The following is an 18,651-nucleotide window of genomic DNA, read 5'->3' on the forward strand; positions in this document are numbered from 1 at the left end:
TCCCCCCTACAAAGGAAAAATAAACACAGGCAACTAGTTCTACAAGACATGAAAACCTGTTATAAAATCATGAGCAGTAAGAGCATGATTATAAATAGAATAACAGAAGAATCTAGAAACAATGGGAAGAGACACAAATGACAGGGGAATTCAGCATACGATGAAGGACATGTTTCCGTCTGTGGAGAAAACTTGAATACTCAGTCAACAAAACTGTCACCACTAGGGACCATTTACAAAATACATACATAGCTAGATCACCACCCCACTCCTTACGTCAAAATAAATTTCAGATGGATCAGATTTCCACATAAAAATGAAATTTAACAGTGCTGGTAGGAAAAAAAAATTTTAATTTGGTATGGACCAAGTCTACGAAAACCAGAAAAGGTAAACCTGATAAAGATTAATCCGTTTTCTATAGGAATATTTAGAATTTCTTTTTTAATAACAAAAAAGATGAAAAACATAAAAGACCGATTACAACAGTGGAAATAAATGAAGACCACCCAAATGAGAACAAGCAGGCATCCCCTGTGGTTGTTTAGGGGGCATATCTGTCTTTCTGCAGTTGGTCCTGAGTTGAAGATGGGGACAGAAATTATTGTTCGTTATCGTTCAAGTCCTGCCCATTTGGGCCAATTGTCACAGGGCACGTGTCCAGCTGCCCGTTGATTCTCGGAAGCACCTTGGGTGGGGTCGGGCGAGGTGCCTGCCCTCCTGTTGGAGAAGGGTCTTGGGGCACAGATGAGTGAAGCTAGCCAAGGTCAGGGAAGTGGTGTGTTTGCACATGACTTGGGTTCCATTTCTGTGGAGAAAAGCTGAGCTGTGAGGAATGGGAGGCCCAGCCAGGCAGGGGCGGGGTCATCCCTGCACCTCGTTAGTGAGCAGGGTCCCTTGGTGGGGTTGGGAGGTCCAGGTCTGGAGCCAGGGAGCTGCAGCATTCTCGGAGGCATGGGGCGGTTTCCCTCTGGACCCTCAGGCCTCTCCTTTATGTGAAAATTAATAAAGGGAACCCTCAGTAAACTGCAGTCAGGAGGCCAGAAGGGGGAGCTCTCACACCCTACCGCGCAGCCTCAATTGCAGACCCAACGGGAAGGTTACTACTTACTGCCCAGCAGGAGGAAGGAAGATTTTCTCTCACCCAGCAACAGCCCAGCCAATGAGACACCATCACAGTTCGGCCGATGAAAAGTCACCACGCTGCGAACTCTCAGTTTCCTCCAACGGACACTTTGTTTAGAACAGCCCCTCCCAACCCCCCCTTCTCCTCTATAAAAGAGTTTCCTCTCCTTTGTTCTCTGCACTTGCTTGTGGTTTGCCCTAGATTGCTTGTCCTGAATTGTAGTTCTTTACTGTTCCCGAATAAACCCATGTTGCTGTTTTATTAAGGCCAAGGGAGATTATTTTGAAATGTTGAGCCAGTATCACTTTATTGGCTACATTGTTTTCTTTCTAATTTTTTTTGACATGAACCATTTTTAAAGTCTTTATTGAATTTGTTACAATATTACTTCTGTTTTATGTTTTGGTTTTTTGGCCCTGAGGCATGTGGGATCTTAGCTCCCTGACCAGGGATCGAACCTGCACCCCCTGCATTGGAAGGTGAAGTCTTAGCCACTGGACCGCCAGGGAAGTCCCAGGATACATCATTTTTACAAAAGTTTGACAGGCAACAAAATGCAGAATTTAAAATATTCATACAAAACAGAATTAAGAGTAACATGACAACTCTAAATTGTGTGATGGTTCCAAACATGGACCTTATGCCTGAAGGTGGCCGACTGAACAAATCAAAGGACCACAGAGAGGCAGGTGAGACTTGCAGCTATGCCTGATTCTGTGCAGTTGAGTTTCCACTTTTTTTTTTTTTTTTCTGGCCGTGCCACGTGTCTCGTGGGATCTTATTTCCCTGACTAGGGATTGAACCTGGGCTCCTCGGGAGTGAAAACACTGAATCCTAACCACTGGACCACCAGGGAATTCCCGAGTTTCCACTTTTCTGGTCATTTTTCATTGGTACTTACTCTGACCCAAGGGAAAAAGGCTCTCCCCATGGAGGGAAATCTGGAGTCAAATATGCCTCCTGGAAGTTCCCACTTAGGCATCCATGAAGGTTTAGTAAAGTGGATCAATGGAAGGCTTCCGTTTTGTTATGAGGAGAAAATAGAACAGTAAATACAGAAGGAGCACACTCAAACTGAAAGAATTACCTGAGTACGTTGGGAAGAAACAGCACAGAAATAAACGTGAAGCAATAGCTGATAAGCTCTGCAAAACTTCAAAGAGCTGTTAAAAATAGTATCGTTATCTCAAAAGAACTGTTTGGAACCAATTATATTATGAAAAATACAGCCTGTAAGTTTGCAAATTCAGGGAGTGTAGATAAGAACCAGAGTCAGTTAATAGTTCAGATGAAATAAAGACTGTGAATCCTGAACCGTCTAACACTTCCCAAAAGGCAAGTAAAAGATTAATTTGTCACGGGATCATGATAAGGCTGTTTCCAAAAGGCCATAATCAAAAGAAGAGGTCTCCCCCTTTCACAAGGGTTTGGGAAATGTGGACAAGGGTGTTGTCTTCCCATGAAAGAGAGAGAGAAGCAGCAACAGTGAGAAAAGGGCGCACAGGCCTGGTCCAGACATCTTGGGAAAGCTGTCAGGTCAGATGTCACCTGCTTTAATTCCTGGAAATCTTTACTTTCAGGTCACCAGATGGTATGCAGCTCCAGTCAGGGGTTGGTGCTTTTTCAGATGTGACGCGTGACTCCAAGTGTCTGTTTTTTGGAGCTTGGTGGCACATGGATAGGTTAGCGATACCTGGGCGGGGCTTCTTCCTGAAGATGAAGCATTTGGCAGGAACGCTTCTGCAAGGTTCAGCCTGAAATGTATCGGTTGTGCCCTTTCCCTGAGAAGTGCAGAGGCCCAGGCCCCAGCCCGCTGACCTATTTGTAAGTCAAAAGAGCTGTTCGAAGAAAATGGTAAACTTCAACAATTCAGTCCACCTTCAGATTATGGAGCCAAGAAGAAATGAATGGTACAAAAAGGGAATTGGGGAAAGGCAATAGTTTTTTTGTGTGTTTTTTGGTTTTTGGTTTCTTTGGCTGTGTCGAGTCTTAGTTGCGGCACGCGGGATCTTTGTTGAGGCATGCAGGATGTTTTTTGTTGCGGCGCGTGGGCACTTCGTCGGGGCGCGTGGGCTTCTCTCTAGCTGTGGCGTGCAGGTTTTCTCTCTCTAGTTGTGGCCCATGGGCTCTGCAGTTTGCGGCATGTGAGCTCTGTAGTTGTGGCACAGGGGCTTAGTTGTCCTGCGGCATGTGGGATCTTAGTTCCCCGACCAGGGCTCGAACCCACTTCCCCTGCATTGGCAGGTGGATTCCTTGCCACTGCCCACCAGGGAAGTCCCAAGGCAATAGATTTTGAAGCCAAAGAATATTTGATATGTCAGTAGAATTTCCGCACTGTCTCTTCAACACAAGAGAAGATGAAACGGCTTTCTGAGTTCATGTATTCTAAGACTTCCAAAGCTGATCCACAGGAGTCTGTAGGTGGCTTGTCTGAGAAACTAAATACTAAGATTGTCAAAGCGTCAGCCGAGGGTGGGAACTGGCTGCCGGTCAGTCCTGATGACTCTGTACTAAGAGAGCATTGCGCCCTCCGCTTAGGCTTGAAAGCCAGTTTCCTCAAGTGACTTCAGCAGTAAGTTGTTGACCCACTTCATGGTGATACTTCCAAAGACACCCACTAACAAGCAGCGACTTTGGGTCTAACTGGAGTAGAAGTGAACCAGCCACACCTTGTCACAGAGGCAGTGGTGACTTCGGATCACACTGCACCTGGTGAAATCGCCCTGTCCCCTCCAGCCCACCCTGAGGGCGCCCTGGGCACTTCTCTCCAGAGCCCTGGGAAGGAGCAGGCGCTGGGAACGGCTGCACCCTGTGTCTCTTCATCACCCCACGTCTCCCCCCATCCCCCATCCCCCCATCCCCCACTTGCACAGGGAATGTCCCGGCCAGCGCCCACGTTGGTGGTGGGGGACGTGCATTTTACTTTAGGAGCATCTGCACAGTTTTAATTTTTATATGGAATATACACTATTTTCATTAACAAGCAATAATAAATTTTTCTTTAGAGAAAGCATTTTTAACTACAACCTTGGCCTCCCCACTGGGTTCCAAATTCACACATCCCACTCTCCTGTCTCCAGACATCTCAGACCCGACAGAGCCCAAACCACCTCCCAGTGTGCCCCACACCATCAGCTCCCCTCAGCCCCGCACTGCTGTGCCCACCTGTGCTCAGGGCAAGCACTGGAGGCCAGCCTGGGTCCCCTTCCTTCCTCACTGGCACCTCCAACCCAATGCCAAGGCCTGTTACTGCAGCCTCCAAACACACCCCAAGAGCACCCTGACAGCACTCTTGCACCCCAGTAGCCCCCGATATCCTGACAGCATGCTGCACCATGACAGCACCCCTGCCTGCTCCACTGCTGAAACACTCTCTAAACCTTAGCAGCTGCCCTCCTGGAAGGCTGGCCCCGCACCGTGCAGGGACAGCAAGATGTCCACTGAGCTGACATCCCTGGCTGTGCCTGGCTGTGTGCAATCAGAGGAACTGAAGTTCCCACCAGGCTTCAAGGTACAGCCCAACCCCTTGCCTCTCGCCCTCACATCCAGCCACATGGGCCTCCTGAAGCTTATGCAAATAGGCCACGCTTAGTCCCACACAGCAGCTCAAGGTTGAAGCTTGAGGGTCTGCCTGACCCTCCCACGCAGGTCTCTCCTTGAGGGCGGGCGCACGCGCGCGCGCGCGCGCGCGCGCGCACACACACACACACACGTAAACACAGGCCCTGGCCTCTCTCCATACGCTTTACCCATTTTGTTTTCCTGACCTCCTCCCAGGTCTGTTTACCTGTCTGCTCTATGAGGGCTAGGAGCTCTGACTCCTCCGTGGGACCCCCAACTCCTAGCACAGAACTGGCACCAAGTACGCGCTTACGGTATTTTTGGAATTAACTCGCTATATCATCTTTGGATACACTATTCCGTGGTCGTTTTCAGTAGATGTAATGCCGTAAGCAAAGCCCCACCCCCACAAATAATACTAACTAATCATTATGTCCCTGAGAGCCTGGAAATGAGGCGGACGACCCAGGCCGGGCCCGCGGGGAGGAGCGCTAGCCGGCAGCCGCGTTCGCGCCGCCGCCTGGCCACCCAACGTCACAGAGCTGGGCCTGGGGAGCGCGCGGCTCGCTCCGCGCCCGGCCCTCCGCCCGGCCCTCCGCCCGGCAGGCCCCGCCCCACCCCGCCCCATCCGGCCCCACCCCACCCCGCCCCATCCGGCCCCACCCCACCCCGCCCCATCCGGCCCCACCCCACCCCGCCCCATCCGGCCCCACCCCACCCCGCCCCATCCGGCCCCACCCCACCCCGCCCCATCCGGCCCCACCCCGCCCCATCCGGCCCCACCACGCCCCATCCGGCCCCACCACGCCCCATCCGGCCCCGCCCCTCCGCCCGGTCCGGCGCCGCTCTGCCGCGCCGGCTCCCCGCGGCCCGCCAGCCATGGTGAACCTGGGCCTGTCCCGGGTGGACGACGCCGTGGCCAGCAAGCACCCGGTGAGAAGGCTGGCCTGGGACGCGGGCCCCTGACCTCAGAAGCTGACCTGAGCGGGGCGGGGGCCTCGGTGGGAGTGCCCTTATTAGGGAAGAGAAGAGGGACAGAGGTGGGGGACCCTGTTGCTGTGGAGATCGAGGCATCCTGGGTGGGCATGGGAGCAGGTGGGATGTGTCCAGGCCCCCAGGGCCTCACGATGAGTGGTCCCCTACCCCAGGGCCGGAGTGTGCCCAAAGGAGGGACGGGGAACTGAGCCTTCAACCCCCTCCCCCATCCCAGGGACTCGGGGAGTATGCCGCGTGCCAGTCGAACGCCTTCATGAAGGGCATTTTCACCTTTGTCACAGGTAGGCTGGGTCCAGGTGTCTGTCCTGGGGTGTGAAGAGACCTCACCCTCCTGTCTCACCCTGACTCCCCAGCAGGTGGCGCCAGGTCGCCAGCCCGCAGTGCTCGGAGCCTGGCAGGTGTCGCGAGCACTTAGGCCGAGAGCCCCGTGGTCCCCTGACAAGCCCCGTGGACGGGCTGGCTGATGCGGACCATGGCTCTTGGCAGGCACCGCTGCGACCGTCGGCCTGCAGATGCTCGTTCAGAGGAAGTTTCCGTACCCCTTTCAGTGGAACGTGCTGGTGGCCGTGGGTGGGTACTCCAGGACTGGTGCCTGGCGCCCCTGAAATGCACCCCTGTTGCCGCTGGCTCTTCAGCAGAAGTGGATCCCACTAGGGGTGGGGGGCTGTGGTTCCGGGCATCCCTGCCTCCGGGGATGGGGCTCCAGTTCTCAGTGGGAGCCCTGCTGGACCCCACCGCTCCCAGGAAGAAACCTGCACCCTGCTCCCTTCCCCTGACAAGTGCAGAGGCCCCGCCCCCCTGCCCACTGGCCCCTGCCCGCCTCTCCCCAGTCGCAGGCTCAGTGGCCAGCTACTGGGTGACCCGAGTGGAGTCGCAGAAATGCAGCAACCTCTGGCTCTTCCTGGAGACAGGGCAGCTCCCCAAAGACATGGACACAGGTGAGGGTCCTGGGGGCAGCAGGACGCAGAACCGAGGCTCCATTCCCCGGGCGTAGGCGGGACAGGCCTGTCCCCTTGACACGCGCATGGGGGTGGGGGCGGGAGGGAGGGGGCCTGCGGCAGACAGAACTTCCAGGCCCTTGTGCAGGAGGAAGACCCAGGAGGGGCTGGGTGGCCCTGGGAGGGGCGAGTGCAGAGTGAGGAGGGTGGGCACCCCGAGAAGAGCGGCCGGATTGAGAGGCCCCGCACTGGACATCAAGCTGATTGATCTCAAGCCTGGCCTCCACTGCCTGCATCCCTCCTGTTACAGGCCTCAGTTTTTGCCCCGGTAAAATGGGCACAGGGACCGGGCACAGCTTTGGGGTGTGGTTCTAGCTGTCTCCCTTTGCCTCTTACAGATCGGCACAGCTAGGAGAGCTCCAGCCAGGGCACTGAGGACCTGGGGCCGGAGAGTTCTAGAACACAGCCCTCAGCACCTCTGCACCCCAGGCTGGCCTCCCCACACCCATGTCCCCTGCACACATGCATGGCCAACTCTGTCAGACCTGTGCAAACTGCTCCTGCCCAGCCTGGATGCCCAGGTCAGACCAGGAGGTGCTGCCCCTGGGTGGCTGGCCTCCTGCAGGGCAGTGAGAAACGTGGTGGACACAGAGCTGGAGAAGACCAGGCCTGTCTCATGCATATTTGGGGGCAGCAGCTCTGGGGTGGCGGTTGGGCCTTCTGCACTTCTTGCTGCTGATACGCCCTTTCTGACCCCTGCATCCCCCCGCCCACCCCAGTCAGAGCTGACAGCTGCCGCTGGGGGTTGTGGGACTAATAAACACCTTTTGCTGTTTCCCGTTTCCCGCCTGAGTTCTAAAGCAGTTGGGAAACAAGTCAGCGCAGTAAAAAGATGAGAGAAATGTCACCTCGGTACCATACAGCTGATTGGAGGAGGTGCCAGGGCAGTTCCTAACACCGAACCCCAGGATTAGACACTCTGGGCAGCCCCCATGGGCCCTCCATGCGGGGGTGCTTCTGTACCGCCTGGCACAGAGAAGCAGGGCAGACGGTGTGCAGCCACGCAGCACCTGGCTTCCAGGAGACAAGGGACAGGAAGTGGCCACGCCCAGCTGCCTATCATTCCAAACCCACCTATCAGATTAAGTCACTTCTCCCCTGGGGAGGAGGAAGTGAGTGGTTCAGGAGGCCAGAGTCAGCTTACTGGAGCTCTGTCCACATGGAGGAGTGTTCCTGGGTGGGCAAGACTGCCCACCTCACCCACCCCCAACAGAGGGAGAGGCAGAGATTATATAACACCTGGGCAAATCCACCGTCCTTTATAGCAAGCTTCCTGGTAACACTGAAGGCACACAGGGCCGCGCTGCTCCAGCCCCAGCTCCGCCCCTGCGCCTGCTGACATAGCCAGTCCCGCAAAAGAACGTCTACTGCACGCTCACTGTGCACCAGGGAATCTGTTCGTGGGAAGGCAAAACGACAGGAAGCCCGAGATAACCATGGCATAAGCAAGCTAGAGTTTTCATTTTCTTTCATGGAAAAGCTCAAGTGGGTGGTCTGGGGCTGTATGGAGTCAGGGACCCAGGCTTCTTTTAGCGTGTTCCGTGCTGTAATGGCCCTCATTCCAAATCCACCTCATGGTCCCAGGCAGCTGTGCTGGCTCCGGACATCAGGTCTTCATCCCTGTCAACAGGAAAGAGAAAGGGGGAGGAGGAGGGCAGTTCACTCACTTCTCTGAACACTGCATTGGCTAGAACTAAGTCATGTGCGACGCCTAGTGCAAAGGCACCTAGGAGGGCAGCTTGCTCTGGGCAGCCTCGTGCCCACTAAAATTCAGGGGTTCTCCATCTGAGGAAAGGAGAACCAGTATTGGGGCACAGGCTCTGCCTCACACCCTGGGAGAACACGGGCATCAAGGGAATAGACCCTGCCCACGGCAGGCCCTCCCAACCCCCTGAGGGAAAGACCTGGGCTCAGAGGGAGGGCAGAGGGGGAACTTTTAGTTTCAGAGGGAACTGGACTCACTTTTTAAAAAGAGAGTGACCAGAAAAGTAAAGGATCTGTTTGAGAGGTCACAGAGAAAGATGGGTGCTGTAACAGCGCATGGGTGAAGACTGTTGTTATGGCTGAACTGTGTCTCCCAGAAACTCACAGTTTGCAGCCCTAGCCCCCAGGACCTCAGAATATGACTCTGCATTTGGAGACAGGACCTTTGAAGAGGTGATTAAGTTAAAATGGGGACGGGCCCTCATCCAGTCTGACTGGTGTGCTTATAAGAGGTGATTAGGACACAGATGAGTACAGGGGAAAGACCCCACGAGGACACAGCCGTCTACAAGCCTGGGAGAGACGCCTCAGGAGAAACCAGCCCTACCGACACCTTGGTCTCAGACTTCAAGCCTCCAGGATGTGAGACAATAAATATCTGTTGTTTAAGCTGCCCGGTCTGTGGTGCTTTGTTAGCAAACTCATGCAGGTTGGAAGAAGTAAGCCATCTGATGTGCACCCCTGGAATCCCAGGCTTGGGCCACAAGGCTGTAAGGGAAGCTTGTGCTGGGGGTGCAGAGGGAGGGGACTGACTCCTCCTGGAGTAAGTGACAGCTAAAGCTGGACCCAGGACTTCCCCAGGGAAGTGGGGGTGGAGCAGGGAAGGTCAGGGAGAGATGGTGTAGTCAGGGCCGAGGCTGGGGGTCTCACGAGCCAGGTCACCAGGGTTGGAGTTTGAACTTGGAGTGGGGTAAGGGAATAGAGACCCTGTAGGCAGTGAGAGGTCAGAAGTTTTAGGAGGCTCAGTGGAGGACACTGGGGGTGTGGGGGGATGGGGAGGGTGCAGTGGCGCCACCGTGGGGTGCAGTGCCACTGCCAATCACCTCGGAGAGCAGCCACGAGACTCGTGTCCAGGAGAGCAACCCCGAGGCTGGCTGGGGGCAGAGGGTGGGGTCGTCGGGGTGGGCCAGGAATTCCCGGGTTCCCTGGGTGTTGAGAACCTCCGCCCCCATCACAATGGGCCGAGATTCCAGGAGCAATCTGAACTGTGGTTCTGCGGGGCAGGCTCAGCACAGAGAGGGTGGGGGGTGCGGATGGGCCCTGGAGGGCGCCGTGGGCTGCCATGAAGATCCGTAGTGAGGCGGAGGTGGAGGCAGATCCAGGAGCTGAAGGCTATCACTCGGCTCCAGGGTGCGGCTGCCGCTGGGGTGACCCAGGGCCTCCGGGGCTCCTGGGGGCAGGACTTACAATCTTAACACACGGACGGTCCAGGGCATATGGACTGGGGGCCACTCTACTGCTCACCCCCAAACAGAGCTGGGGGGAAGGGATCGGAGGGGTCTGCCATGCAGGGGGCAGGGGGAACAGAAGCTGGGGGCTTCAAGGAGATTTGTGAGCACGGTGGCCTCAAAGCCAGAGGGGACAGGAGGGGATCCACCCACTTCTGTGGCTAGAGGGTCTGGAAGAAATCACAGGCCTGCCCGTCCCTGACTTGCACCCCACCCTCCCCACCTCCCAGCACTGCTGTCCACTGAGAGCCGTCCAGATGAGCACTGCTGAGCAGCGAAGCTGGCCCCCATGCAGGCTGGGAGGAAGGAGCGCGGCCTTGGAGACAGCAAACTCACGCCCCCACCTCTGTCCTCCCCGGCGTGGAGCCTGCCCCACCCGGGAACCCCAGCCAGGCCCTTGGCCCTTGGCCTACATCCTGGCTGCCCTGTCCCTCCACACAGAGCAATGTCGGGCGCTGCAGATCCAGGCGGTGAAGGAGACCACGTTCAAGAACAAGGCCACGCTGGCTGTCCTGCGCAGCAACATTTGCCGCGAGTCCCACGAGTGGGCTTTGGCCAAGAAGGTGGACAGCGAGACCCTCCCTGCTACCTGCTGGCTGGGGGTGGGGGGGCGGGGCACGTGCTGAAACAGCCCTTCCCCCAACACAGGTGGACAGCTGGCACCTCCTCTCCTTTCCCCACTCTAACCCCAACCATTCTGAAACTGGGTGGAGGGGGGCGGTTTCCCCACCACCCACCTCAGAGGGCAGGGCCAGGGGCCCGACAGAGGTCCCTTTCCTGGGCTACCCCCTGCAGCAGCCATATAGGGGAGCCAGGGACCCGCCTCTCTGGACCTCCATCACATCGGAGCAGGGATGGCCTGGATGGAGTCCTTCAGCCCTCTGCCCCTTGTGGCCCCAGGAGCTGGGGTCTTGCTGCTAGGCTAGCACAGGGCAGAGGAAACCCGGGGAGAATCCCTGGAGGGGCCGGCGGCCGGGGCGGGGGGAACGCAGAGGGGCCAAGCCCCCAGCTCAGCCGCCGCGCCCCACAGTATGACCAGCGGACCATCTCCAAGGCCTGCGGAAAGGACGTGCCCATGAGCCTGGCGCACAGCCGCTGCACCACGGAGGTAAGGCAGCAGGGGGGACCCGTCAGCCCCGCCCAGCCAGTGCACCCCAACTAAACTATGATGTGGAGCCGGTGGGGAGCAGAGCGAGTTCCCAGCCCCAGCGTCCGTGTGGCGTTGCCGCGGGTCCCTCCCCGCCCGCCCAGATGCAGGCGCGCTCCGTGGCCCCTGAGCACCCACGCGCGGGCCATGCCCTCCCCGACCCAGGTGGCGCGGGAGAAGCTGCGCAAGTACGTCTTCGACCGCGTGAATATGCACAACGTGCTGATCGACCTGGTGCGGCGGCGCGAGCAGAAGCTGGAGAGCATGCAGCTGGAGCTGGCCAGCCTTAAGAACCAGCCCGAGGCCACCAAGGAGGAGCCGCGCATGCTGCAGGTGGCGGCGGGGAGCGGGGCGGGGCCTCCAGTGTGATGGGGGCGGGGCCACAGGAGGAGGGGCGGGGCTCTGTGGGAGGGCGGGGCTAGATGAATGAGGCCCCCTTGGAAGAAAGCCCAGCCCCGCCCCCGCCGGCCTCTGCACTCCCAGGTGGCCTGTCCCCACGCACTCTCAATGTGCCCTTCCTCCCCGCCCAGGTCATCCGTCAGCTGGAGAACAACATAGAAAAGACGATGGTCAAGATCACCACTAGCCAGAATATCCACCTGCTGTACGTGGACCTGCCGGACCACCTGAAACAAGTGAGCCCCTCAACCCACACCCGGAGACCGAGACCGCATCCCGGTCCCAGGGAGCCCAGCTGGCCAGGAAGGGCGGGAATCTCGGCGGGGGCGTGCCCTCCGGGTTAGGCTGCCCCGCAGGCGCGCAGCTCTCCTCCAGGCCGGGTGACCCCGAGAAACGCTGAGCCCAGCTTTGGGCACCAAGCTGAGCAGCGGCACCTTGTAGGTGGGAAACGTTCTTTCAAGAATTTATTTTCTATTCCAAAAAGGCATATCATGTGCTACATCAGAATTGTTTGTTTTTTGGTTTTTTATAAATTTAGTGATTTATTGACTTATTTAGTTTTGGCTGCTTGGGTCTTCGTCGCTGCGTGCGGGCTTTCTCTAGTTGTGGCGAGCAGGGCTACTCTTCGTTGCGGTGTGCAGGCTTCTCATTGCAGTGGCTTCTCTTGTTGAGGAGCACAGGCTCTAGGTGCGCGGGCCTCAGTAGTTGTGGCTTGTGAGCTTCAGCAGTCGTGGCTCGCGGGCTCAGTAGTTGTGGCTCACAGGTTCCAGAGTGCAGGCTCAGTAGCTGTGGTGCATGGGCTGAGTTGCTTCGCAGCATGTGGGATCTTCCCAGACCAGGGCTCAAACCCGTGTCCCCTGCATGGGCAGGTGGATTCTTAACCACTGCGCCACCAGGGAAGTCCTGTTTGGGTTCTTATTTGATGGTTTAGTGTTGTTTTTACTTTGCCCCATCGTTTCTCATCCCCTGGCTTCTGAGGCCAAGAGATGGGTCCTGCACCCTCAGAAGTCCCCTAACATCATCCAGGGCAAGCTGCCTCTGAGCAGGTCAGTAACCTCCGCTTGCTGCCCACCTCTTCCAAGCCAGCCACCTTGCTCCCTGCCGAGAAGGCCAGGGGGAAGCCCCCAGGGGCCGTGAGCCTTGCTGTGAGGCAACCCCCTTCACTGGCGGCCCCCTTTGGCCCCCACACAGAAGAGCACAGGCACCCGCCACAGGCCAGGTGGTGGAAGATGGTAAGGATGAGGACAGTTGGAGAGGAGGGCTGGAGGCTGGGTGCCAGGGTGCAAAGAGGAGCAGCTTGGCGGGGGGGGCCGAGAGAGAGAGGGAAGACCCCACCTTCATGCTGGGGCTGGTGGAGGGGAAGCCCTGGAGGGCAGTGTGGCCGGGAGGGTGACAGGTAGAAATGTGTTTGGAGGAGGGTGTGGGATGGGTGGGCATTGCAGCTCTTCGCAGCTGGGGCCATGCCCCCCAAATCCTGCCCACGGTGCCCAGAGCCCAGCAGCACGCAGCTCTGTCCTCCAGCCTGTCCCTCTTGCCTCAGGCCCCGGGCCCTGGAGACTCACCTTGTGGCCCTGCCCACGTGTCCTTCCCGGGCCCACTCCTCCTACCCACACCCCTTCCCACTCCGACTGCACCCTGGGGTCCAGCCCCTCCTTCACCTGTATGCGTCGTGTCCTCCCAGTGGTACTTGCTTATCTTTTAAGAACATATGCACTAAAAAAAAATAACTCCTGTGGTCATCTGCATTTTTTTTTTTTTTGGCCGCATGGCACAGCATGCGGGTTCTTAGTTCCCTGACTGGGGATCGAACCCGTGCCCCCTGAGCCGAGTTTTAACCACTGGAACACCAGGGAAGTCTCCCTTGCATTAAAAAAAAAAAAAAAAAAGGGCTTCCCTGGTGGTGCAGTGGCTGAGAGTCCGCCTGCCGATGCAGGGGACATGGGTTCGTGCCCTGGTCCGGGAAGATCCCACATGCCGCGGAGCGGCTGGGCCCGTGAGCCATGGCCACTGAGTCTACGCGTCCGGAGCCTGTGCTCCGCAACGGGAGAGGCCACAACAGTGAGAGGCCCGCGTACCGCAACAACAACAACAACAAAAAAGTGAAGATTCTATGTTGTAGTTATCAACAACAAAATACTAAGAGCCAAGATATATTGGACATTTATGAACCTGACCCTGTGCTAAATATACATCATTATACCTTCTCAATCCATCCTGATAGCGACCTCCTGAAAGAGCCATTATTACCTTACCTTTACACATGGCAAAACCCAGGCTTTCCTAAGGCCCCACGCTAGCTGGTCAGGTTACAGCCTTGGCCTTGAGTCCTGAGTCTCTGACCCCACACCAGTGTTTTGAGACCCTCTTCTTCACTTCAGACAGCAGCCAGCCTCCCAGCGTTTCACAGTCACCTCTCACGTGGTGGGACATCCCATCACAACTTCTTTGGAAGTGTCTCTGGACTCTGGCCCTGGGCAGTGAGAGAATCCACCAGGAAGTTGCTGTCTTCCCTCCCCAAACATGTCCTTTCACCTGCTTTGGGCCCGGCTGGGGCCACAGGCCAGATTATACTTGTCCCCTGGGCTTGCACAGGCCGGGGTGAGGGGTGGGGAGTAGACGTGCTCCACTTTGGGGGCCAGAAGAGAATGAGGGAGGGGCCAGGGGAGCCTGTGGTTGGCCCGCAGTCCCTGGACGGTCAGGCTCTGTGCCCCCCTGCCCTTGCCCTTCTGCTGCAGAAGCTGGCAGGATACCCCACAGAGCTGGACAAGCTGCAGAATCTCGTGGTTGGCTACTGGTCGGAACTGTCGGACATGACAGTCATGTCCCAAGATGCCATGATGATTACGGATGAGGTCAAGGTGAGAGCAGGTCCCAGGCTGGGGGCCCTCCCTGCAGGGCTATCTCTTGAACCTGTCTAGCCCAGGGTCCGTCGGGACACCCCATGCCCACACCCCCCGTCATCACTGGAGGAGTCCAGTGGCTGCCCTGCCGGCCTGCTTGCCTTACCACCTGTGAGCCTGGGCAGAGGCAGACAGAGAAGGCAGAGAATTGACCTGGACGGGGCAGGTGCCACCCCTTCACCCACTGTGTGCCGAGGCCCCTGCCAGGCCAGCCTGCCCCCTCCTCATGAAGTGGGGCCACCCTGGGGTTCGGACCTTCTCAGGAAGGCAGTGAATGGCGGATTCTGGGGGTTGGAGGTTGGGCAACACAGTCTTGGGGTGTAACAGGGCCAAAAGGAGGCGTGGGGGCTGGAGCCTGTGTGGGCAGCAGGTGGCGGGGCTGCAGTGGCGGCCCTCCTAACCTGGAGCCCTGGGAGGAGATGGGGGGAGACGGGATCAGATTCATGTCTCCAAACGGGTGTGCTCTGGCTGCAGAGACTGGAGGGGACCAGGGCCAAGACACTGGTCACTTGGGCCAGACCAGTGGTGGAGATGGGTGGCCGAACTCGGATGGAGCCGAGAAGCCTTTAAGAGGTCACCCCGATGAGGGGCGGGGCGAGTGAGACGTGCAGGCAAGGGCAGAGCGTGGCATCCAGGACGCGTGAGTAGGCCCAGACAGACAGTGGATTTAGCCACCAAAGCAGGGTGTGCCGGGAGACAGGAGGTCTGGGGGAACATGATGACTTTGTGTTTAGACATGTGGAATCCACTCTAGTGAGCTCTAAGGGGAGCTGGCAGAGGCAGCGGAGGACCGGGGCTGGAGAAAGAAATCTGTGAGGCGCGTCCCAGGCGGTCCCTGAGCCTATGGCTGTAGCCGGAGCGACCCCAGCTGGAGGGGCGTAACGCGAGGGAAGGCTCAGAGGCCAGGCAGGAGGGGGGCGTCCCAGAGGAGGGCAGAACGCAAGGGTGAGGATGATGGTCACAGGCGGAGCGTCCCAAATCGGGAAGGCGGGGACTGACGCTGACGCTGGGTCAGCACCCCGGGTGGCCTTGGTGGGACAGACCCCCGCCCCCTTCCTGTGTCCCCAGATGAACATGAGGCAAAGGGGAGGCCGCCTTCATCAAGGAACGCCAGGCACGGGAGAACCGGCTGAACCAGCAGAGGAACGCCAGGCATGGGAGGACCGGCTCAACCAGCAGAAGCAGCTCATTGACAAGATCCACTCCAAGGAGACCAGCGAGAAATACCGCTGGGTGCGTCCGGGCCACGCCAGGCACAGCAGCCCCTGTGCCACAGAGGACACCTCTCACCTCCTCCCCCTCCGCCCTCAGGGCCGGCGGGACTTGCACTTCTCCTCCAGCCTGATGGGTCCCGAAACTGAAAGGTGAGCGCTCAGCTCCCGCCGCCCCAGCCAGGGTCCCGAGAGGTGGGTCACCGTGAGGTGGGGGTAACCTGCGGGGGCCGGGGTGAGGGAGACCGACGAGCCCCGGCCCCTCCCTGGATAGACCTGCACCGGTGCACACCAACAGTCACAGTGCATGCTTCAAGGTGCTGCTGCCGGCTCTGGGCTCTTGGCCAGGGGTGGCTGAGCCCCCAGCTTCTCAGCTGTAAAATGCACCCCTGAGCCGCCTCTGAGAAGCCCCACTAAGCCCCACTGTGCCAGGCCACTTTTGGTCCTCCTGTGGATGGAGCTGCCTTGGGGCATCCCTCGAGGGCTGGCCGAGCAGGGAGCCAGTTAAGGTGAAGGCAACTCTGACGGGTACCCAGCTCTTGGGTGGCCTCCCCGACGACGTATGGGGGCATCCGACGGCCTCGCGCAGAGCTCCCACAGCATTCCTGCATGCCGGCTGACATTCCCCTCTGCTGTACCCAGTGAGGAGGGGGAAACCTCCAAGGCTGATATCGAATACCAGACGGACGTGACGGCTTTGGTGGAGAAAGTCTAGACTGCTGTGCAGGGCTCTCACCTCTGGGTACTGCTCCCTAGCACTCCTGGGGTGTGGGCAGAAGGACGGGTGGAGACCCTGCCCCAGCCCAAGGCCCAGCTGAGCTGGGCCAGGCTCTGCAGACACCTTCTGCATGAATGGACACACAAAGCAGCGGCCCCACAGCTCAGAGGAGCAGGCACTCCAGGGACTCAGATGGCAAATCCGAGCCGTGCTCCAGGGGCTGCACAGAGCCCGCTGGAATTTGAGGATCTCAAACCCCGAGGAGGTGGCCTTCACCTCTTAACTCCTTCCCCTTCCCAAACCAACAGCATCAGGACGAGCAGCTGCCTCTCCACCCTACCCCCTTTATTTTAATCCGCCCTGGATTTATTATCAGTAAGCCTTGAGCTCCTGTCCATGGTCCTGACGTAAGCTTGTCCACCCTTGGACGAGTGACTCAAAGCCACGCAGTCTCGTGGCGGTGGTCTCTCTGGCTCTTCCTTGGGGTCATTTGGCCCCTCTGCCTGTCACGAGGGTGACACACACAGAGGGCCTCACAGGTCCTCAACACCCAGCCACGGTCAATGTTACTGACCACCGGGAGCCAGAAGAACAAGCTCCCTCCTGGCTCACACCTGCTCCTCGCCCCACTGGCCCCGCCAGGACATCACCGGCTGCTTCCTGGCTCAGAGGAGCACGGAGGAGAACCTGGCGCTGCAGGTGGCGGGCAGTGAGGGGAGGCGGACGCAGCTGGAGGCCGCGACGAAGGAGCTGGCGACGGAGGGCGTGATACCCAGCTCCATCAGGCACCCGGGAGCCCCTGACCTCCTCCTCACTGACAGCCCCGTGGCTGGCACCAGGCTCGGAGCTGAGCGCACCCACTGCCGAGGGGCCCCAAGTGCCCGCGTGTGAGCTCCTGAGCCTGAATCAGCACAGCGCCAGCTCGGGACTCCGCGACCTTGCCCTCAGTCCGCTACCCACCTCCCTCATCCTCAACAGCTTGAAGTCTGTTGAGAAGAAAATGAAGGACATGCTGAAGGAGGAGGAAGCCCGGCTGCAGCTGGCCCACGCCAACATGGCCAAGAGCCAGAGCTGCTGCTGACCATCCAAACTGGCATCGACAACCTCCACATCCACCTGATTGGCGTCCCCCTGCCCACGGCCCAGGTACCAGGGAAGCGTGGAGGAGCCCCCAGTACAGAGGGTCCCCTGGAGGGGCCAGAGGGAGACGACTTGTTCCTCCCGGCCACAGAAAGAAGCGCTGCCCTCCGACACCCTGGATGTGTACAGCAAGCTGGCATACTGCAAGGGGAAGCTGCTGTACCTGGCTGACCGAGTGCAGATGCTACCCAGGACAGAGGAGGTAGCCCTGGCCCGGGGGGTGCCCACACGCCCCGTGTGCCCTCAGAGCTGACAGTCCCCATGCCCTGCAGGTCCACACGAAGGTGAGGGATGCCCTGGAGTCCTCGGCCCTGAAGGAGAAGCAGAACACCAGGATCAGCTTTGAGGAGATGGGGGAGGATGTCATAGGTACGGGCCGCCCAGCAGCTGGTGGTGGGCCTGAGCTGTGCAGAGGCAGAGGTTGGGGATGGTGCTTGCTGCATCTGACCAGGGCGGCCTGGAGGCACAGTGGGGGCAAAAGGGATGGAAAGGGTGTGTCAGTTGCACCCACAGGATTTTTAATTTATGGAGGTGACTTGGTGAAGTTAATGCCATTGAAAGAACTTACCACCTTTTGTGACACAGGGAGGCACCAGTGCCGGTAGGCAGGCAGCGGGGAAGGCCTTGGTCAGGGCGTTTATTGGAGTTTCTGTGGGAAGGGCAAGGCAGGGGGCACACCGCTTAAGATCTGCCCGCTCAAATAATTCCAGCAGGTTTGGGGTACAGGGGCTGTCCCCAGTTGCCTGGCACCTGGCCCTGGGTGATTCAGGCTTGGGGTGTGCATTAGACAGAGGTGGTCGAGTGTGGGCTCTGGAAGGGCTGGGTGAGCCCTGGTCTGTCTCTCTCCCCGGCTGTGCGAGACCCCAAATGCCAGAGCATCAGGGACACAGAAAGGAAGAAATATACGTCGTTGGTACAACTGGCCCTGCGGTGAACGAACGCCAGGGGACAATCCAGGATCTGGGGACCCTCGCGGGGCAGACGGGCTGCGGGCGCGGCTGCCCTCCCCCGCTCCTTTGCAGAGACCTTCCAGTTCGCCGACGTGGACCACAGTTACGTGCCCTCGCGGGCCGAGATCAAGAGGCAGGGCCAGCGGCTGATAGAGGGGAAGCTCAAGGTAGCCAAGAAGAAGTGACCGGAAGAGGAAGAACCCACCTCGCCAGCACACCCCGCCCCCATGCTGTCATTGGTTACACAAATAAACAATTTTCCAGGACTGCGGGGCACCTGAGGGGACGCAGAT

At 58.4% G+C, this 18,651-nt stretch overlaps 2 protein-coding genes across 3 annotated transcripts; both read left to right on the plus strand.

Moving 5' to 3' along the window:
- The first annotated feature begins 5,478 nt into the window (after nucleotides 1-5,478).
- On the plus strand, nucleotides 5,479-7,456 carry TMEM141 (transmembrane protein 141). Of its 2 annotated transcripts, XM_022578147.3 has the most exons (5): nucleotides 5,484-5,620; nucleotides 5,898-5,964; nucleotides 6,170-6,253; nucleotides 6,514-6,621; nucleotides 7,020-7,456. In XM_022578147.3, the coding sequence occupies exons 1-5, from the start codon at nucleotides 5,567-5,569 to the stop codon at nucleotides 7,031-7,033; spliced, it is 327 nt and encodes a 108-aa protein (XP_022433855.1). In that variant the 5' UTR covers nucleotides 5,484-5,566; the 3' UTR covers nucleotides 7,034-7,456. The 2 variants fall into 2 exon arrangements, with proteins under 2 accessions (XP_089770156.1, XP_022433855.1); XM_089914030.1 differs by lacking the exon at nucleotides 6,170-6,253 and having other exon boundaries at nucleotides 5,479-5,620.
- A 2,459-nt stretch (nucleotides 7,457-9,915) lies between these two features.
- On the plus strand, nucleotides 9,916-18,624 carry CCDC183 (coiled-coil domain containing 183). The gene is given in 14 exon segments (XM_089914032.1): nucleotides 9,916-10,456; nucleotides 10,924-11,001; nucleotides 11,206-11,373; nucleotides 11,571-11,675; nucleotides 14,175-14,297; nucleotides 15,408-15,572; nucleotides 15,651-15,703; nucleotides 16,193-16,292; nucleotides 16,911-17,053; nucleotides 17,247-17,332; nucleotides 17,335-17,414; nucleotides 17,500-17,610; nucleotides 17,681-17,777; nucleotides 18,431-18,624. Coding segments are annotated over 14 exon segments (1,728 nt in total). The 5' UTR covers nucleotides 9,916-10,150; the 3' UTR covers nucleotides 18,544-18,624.
- The last annotated feature ends 27 nt before the right edge of the window (nucleotides 18,625-18,651 follow it).

The sequence above is a fragment of the Delphinapterus leucas genome, chromosome 6, assembly GCF_059928025.1.
Source record: "Delphinapterus leucas isolate spDelLeu-1000000601 "Yukka" chromosome 6, BTC_Dleu_Yukka2, whole genome shotgun sequence".
NCBI lineage: Eukaryota > Metazoa > Chordata > Mammalia > Artiodactyla > Monodontidae > Delphinapterus > Delphinapterus leucas.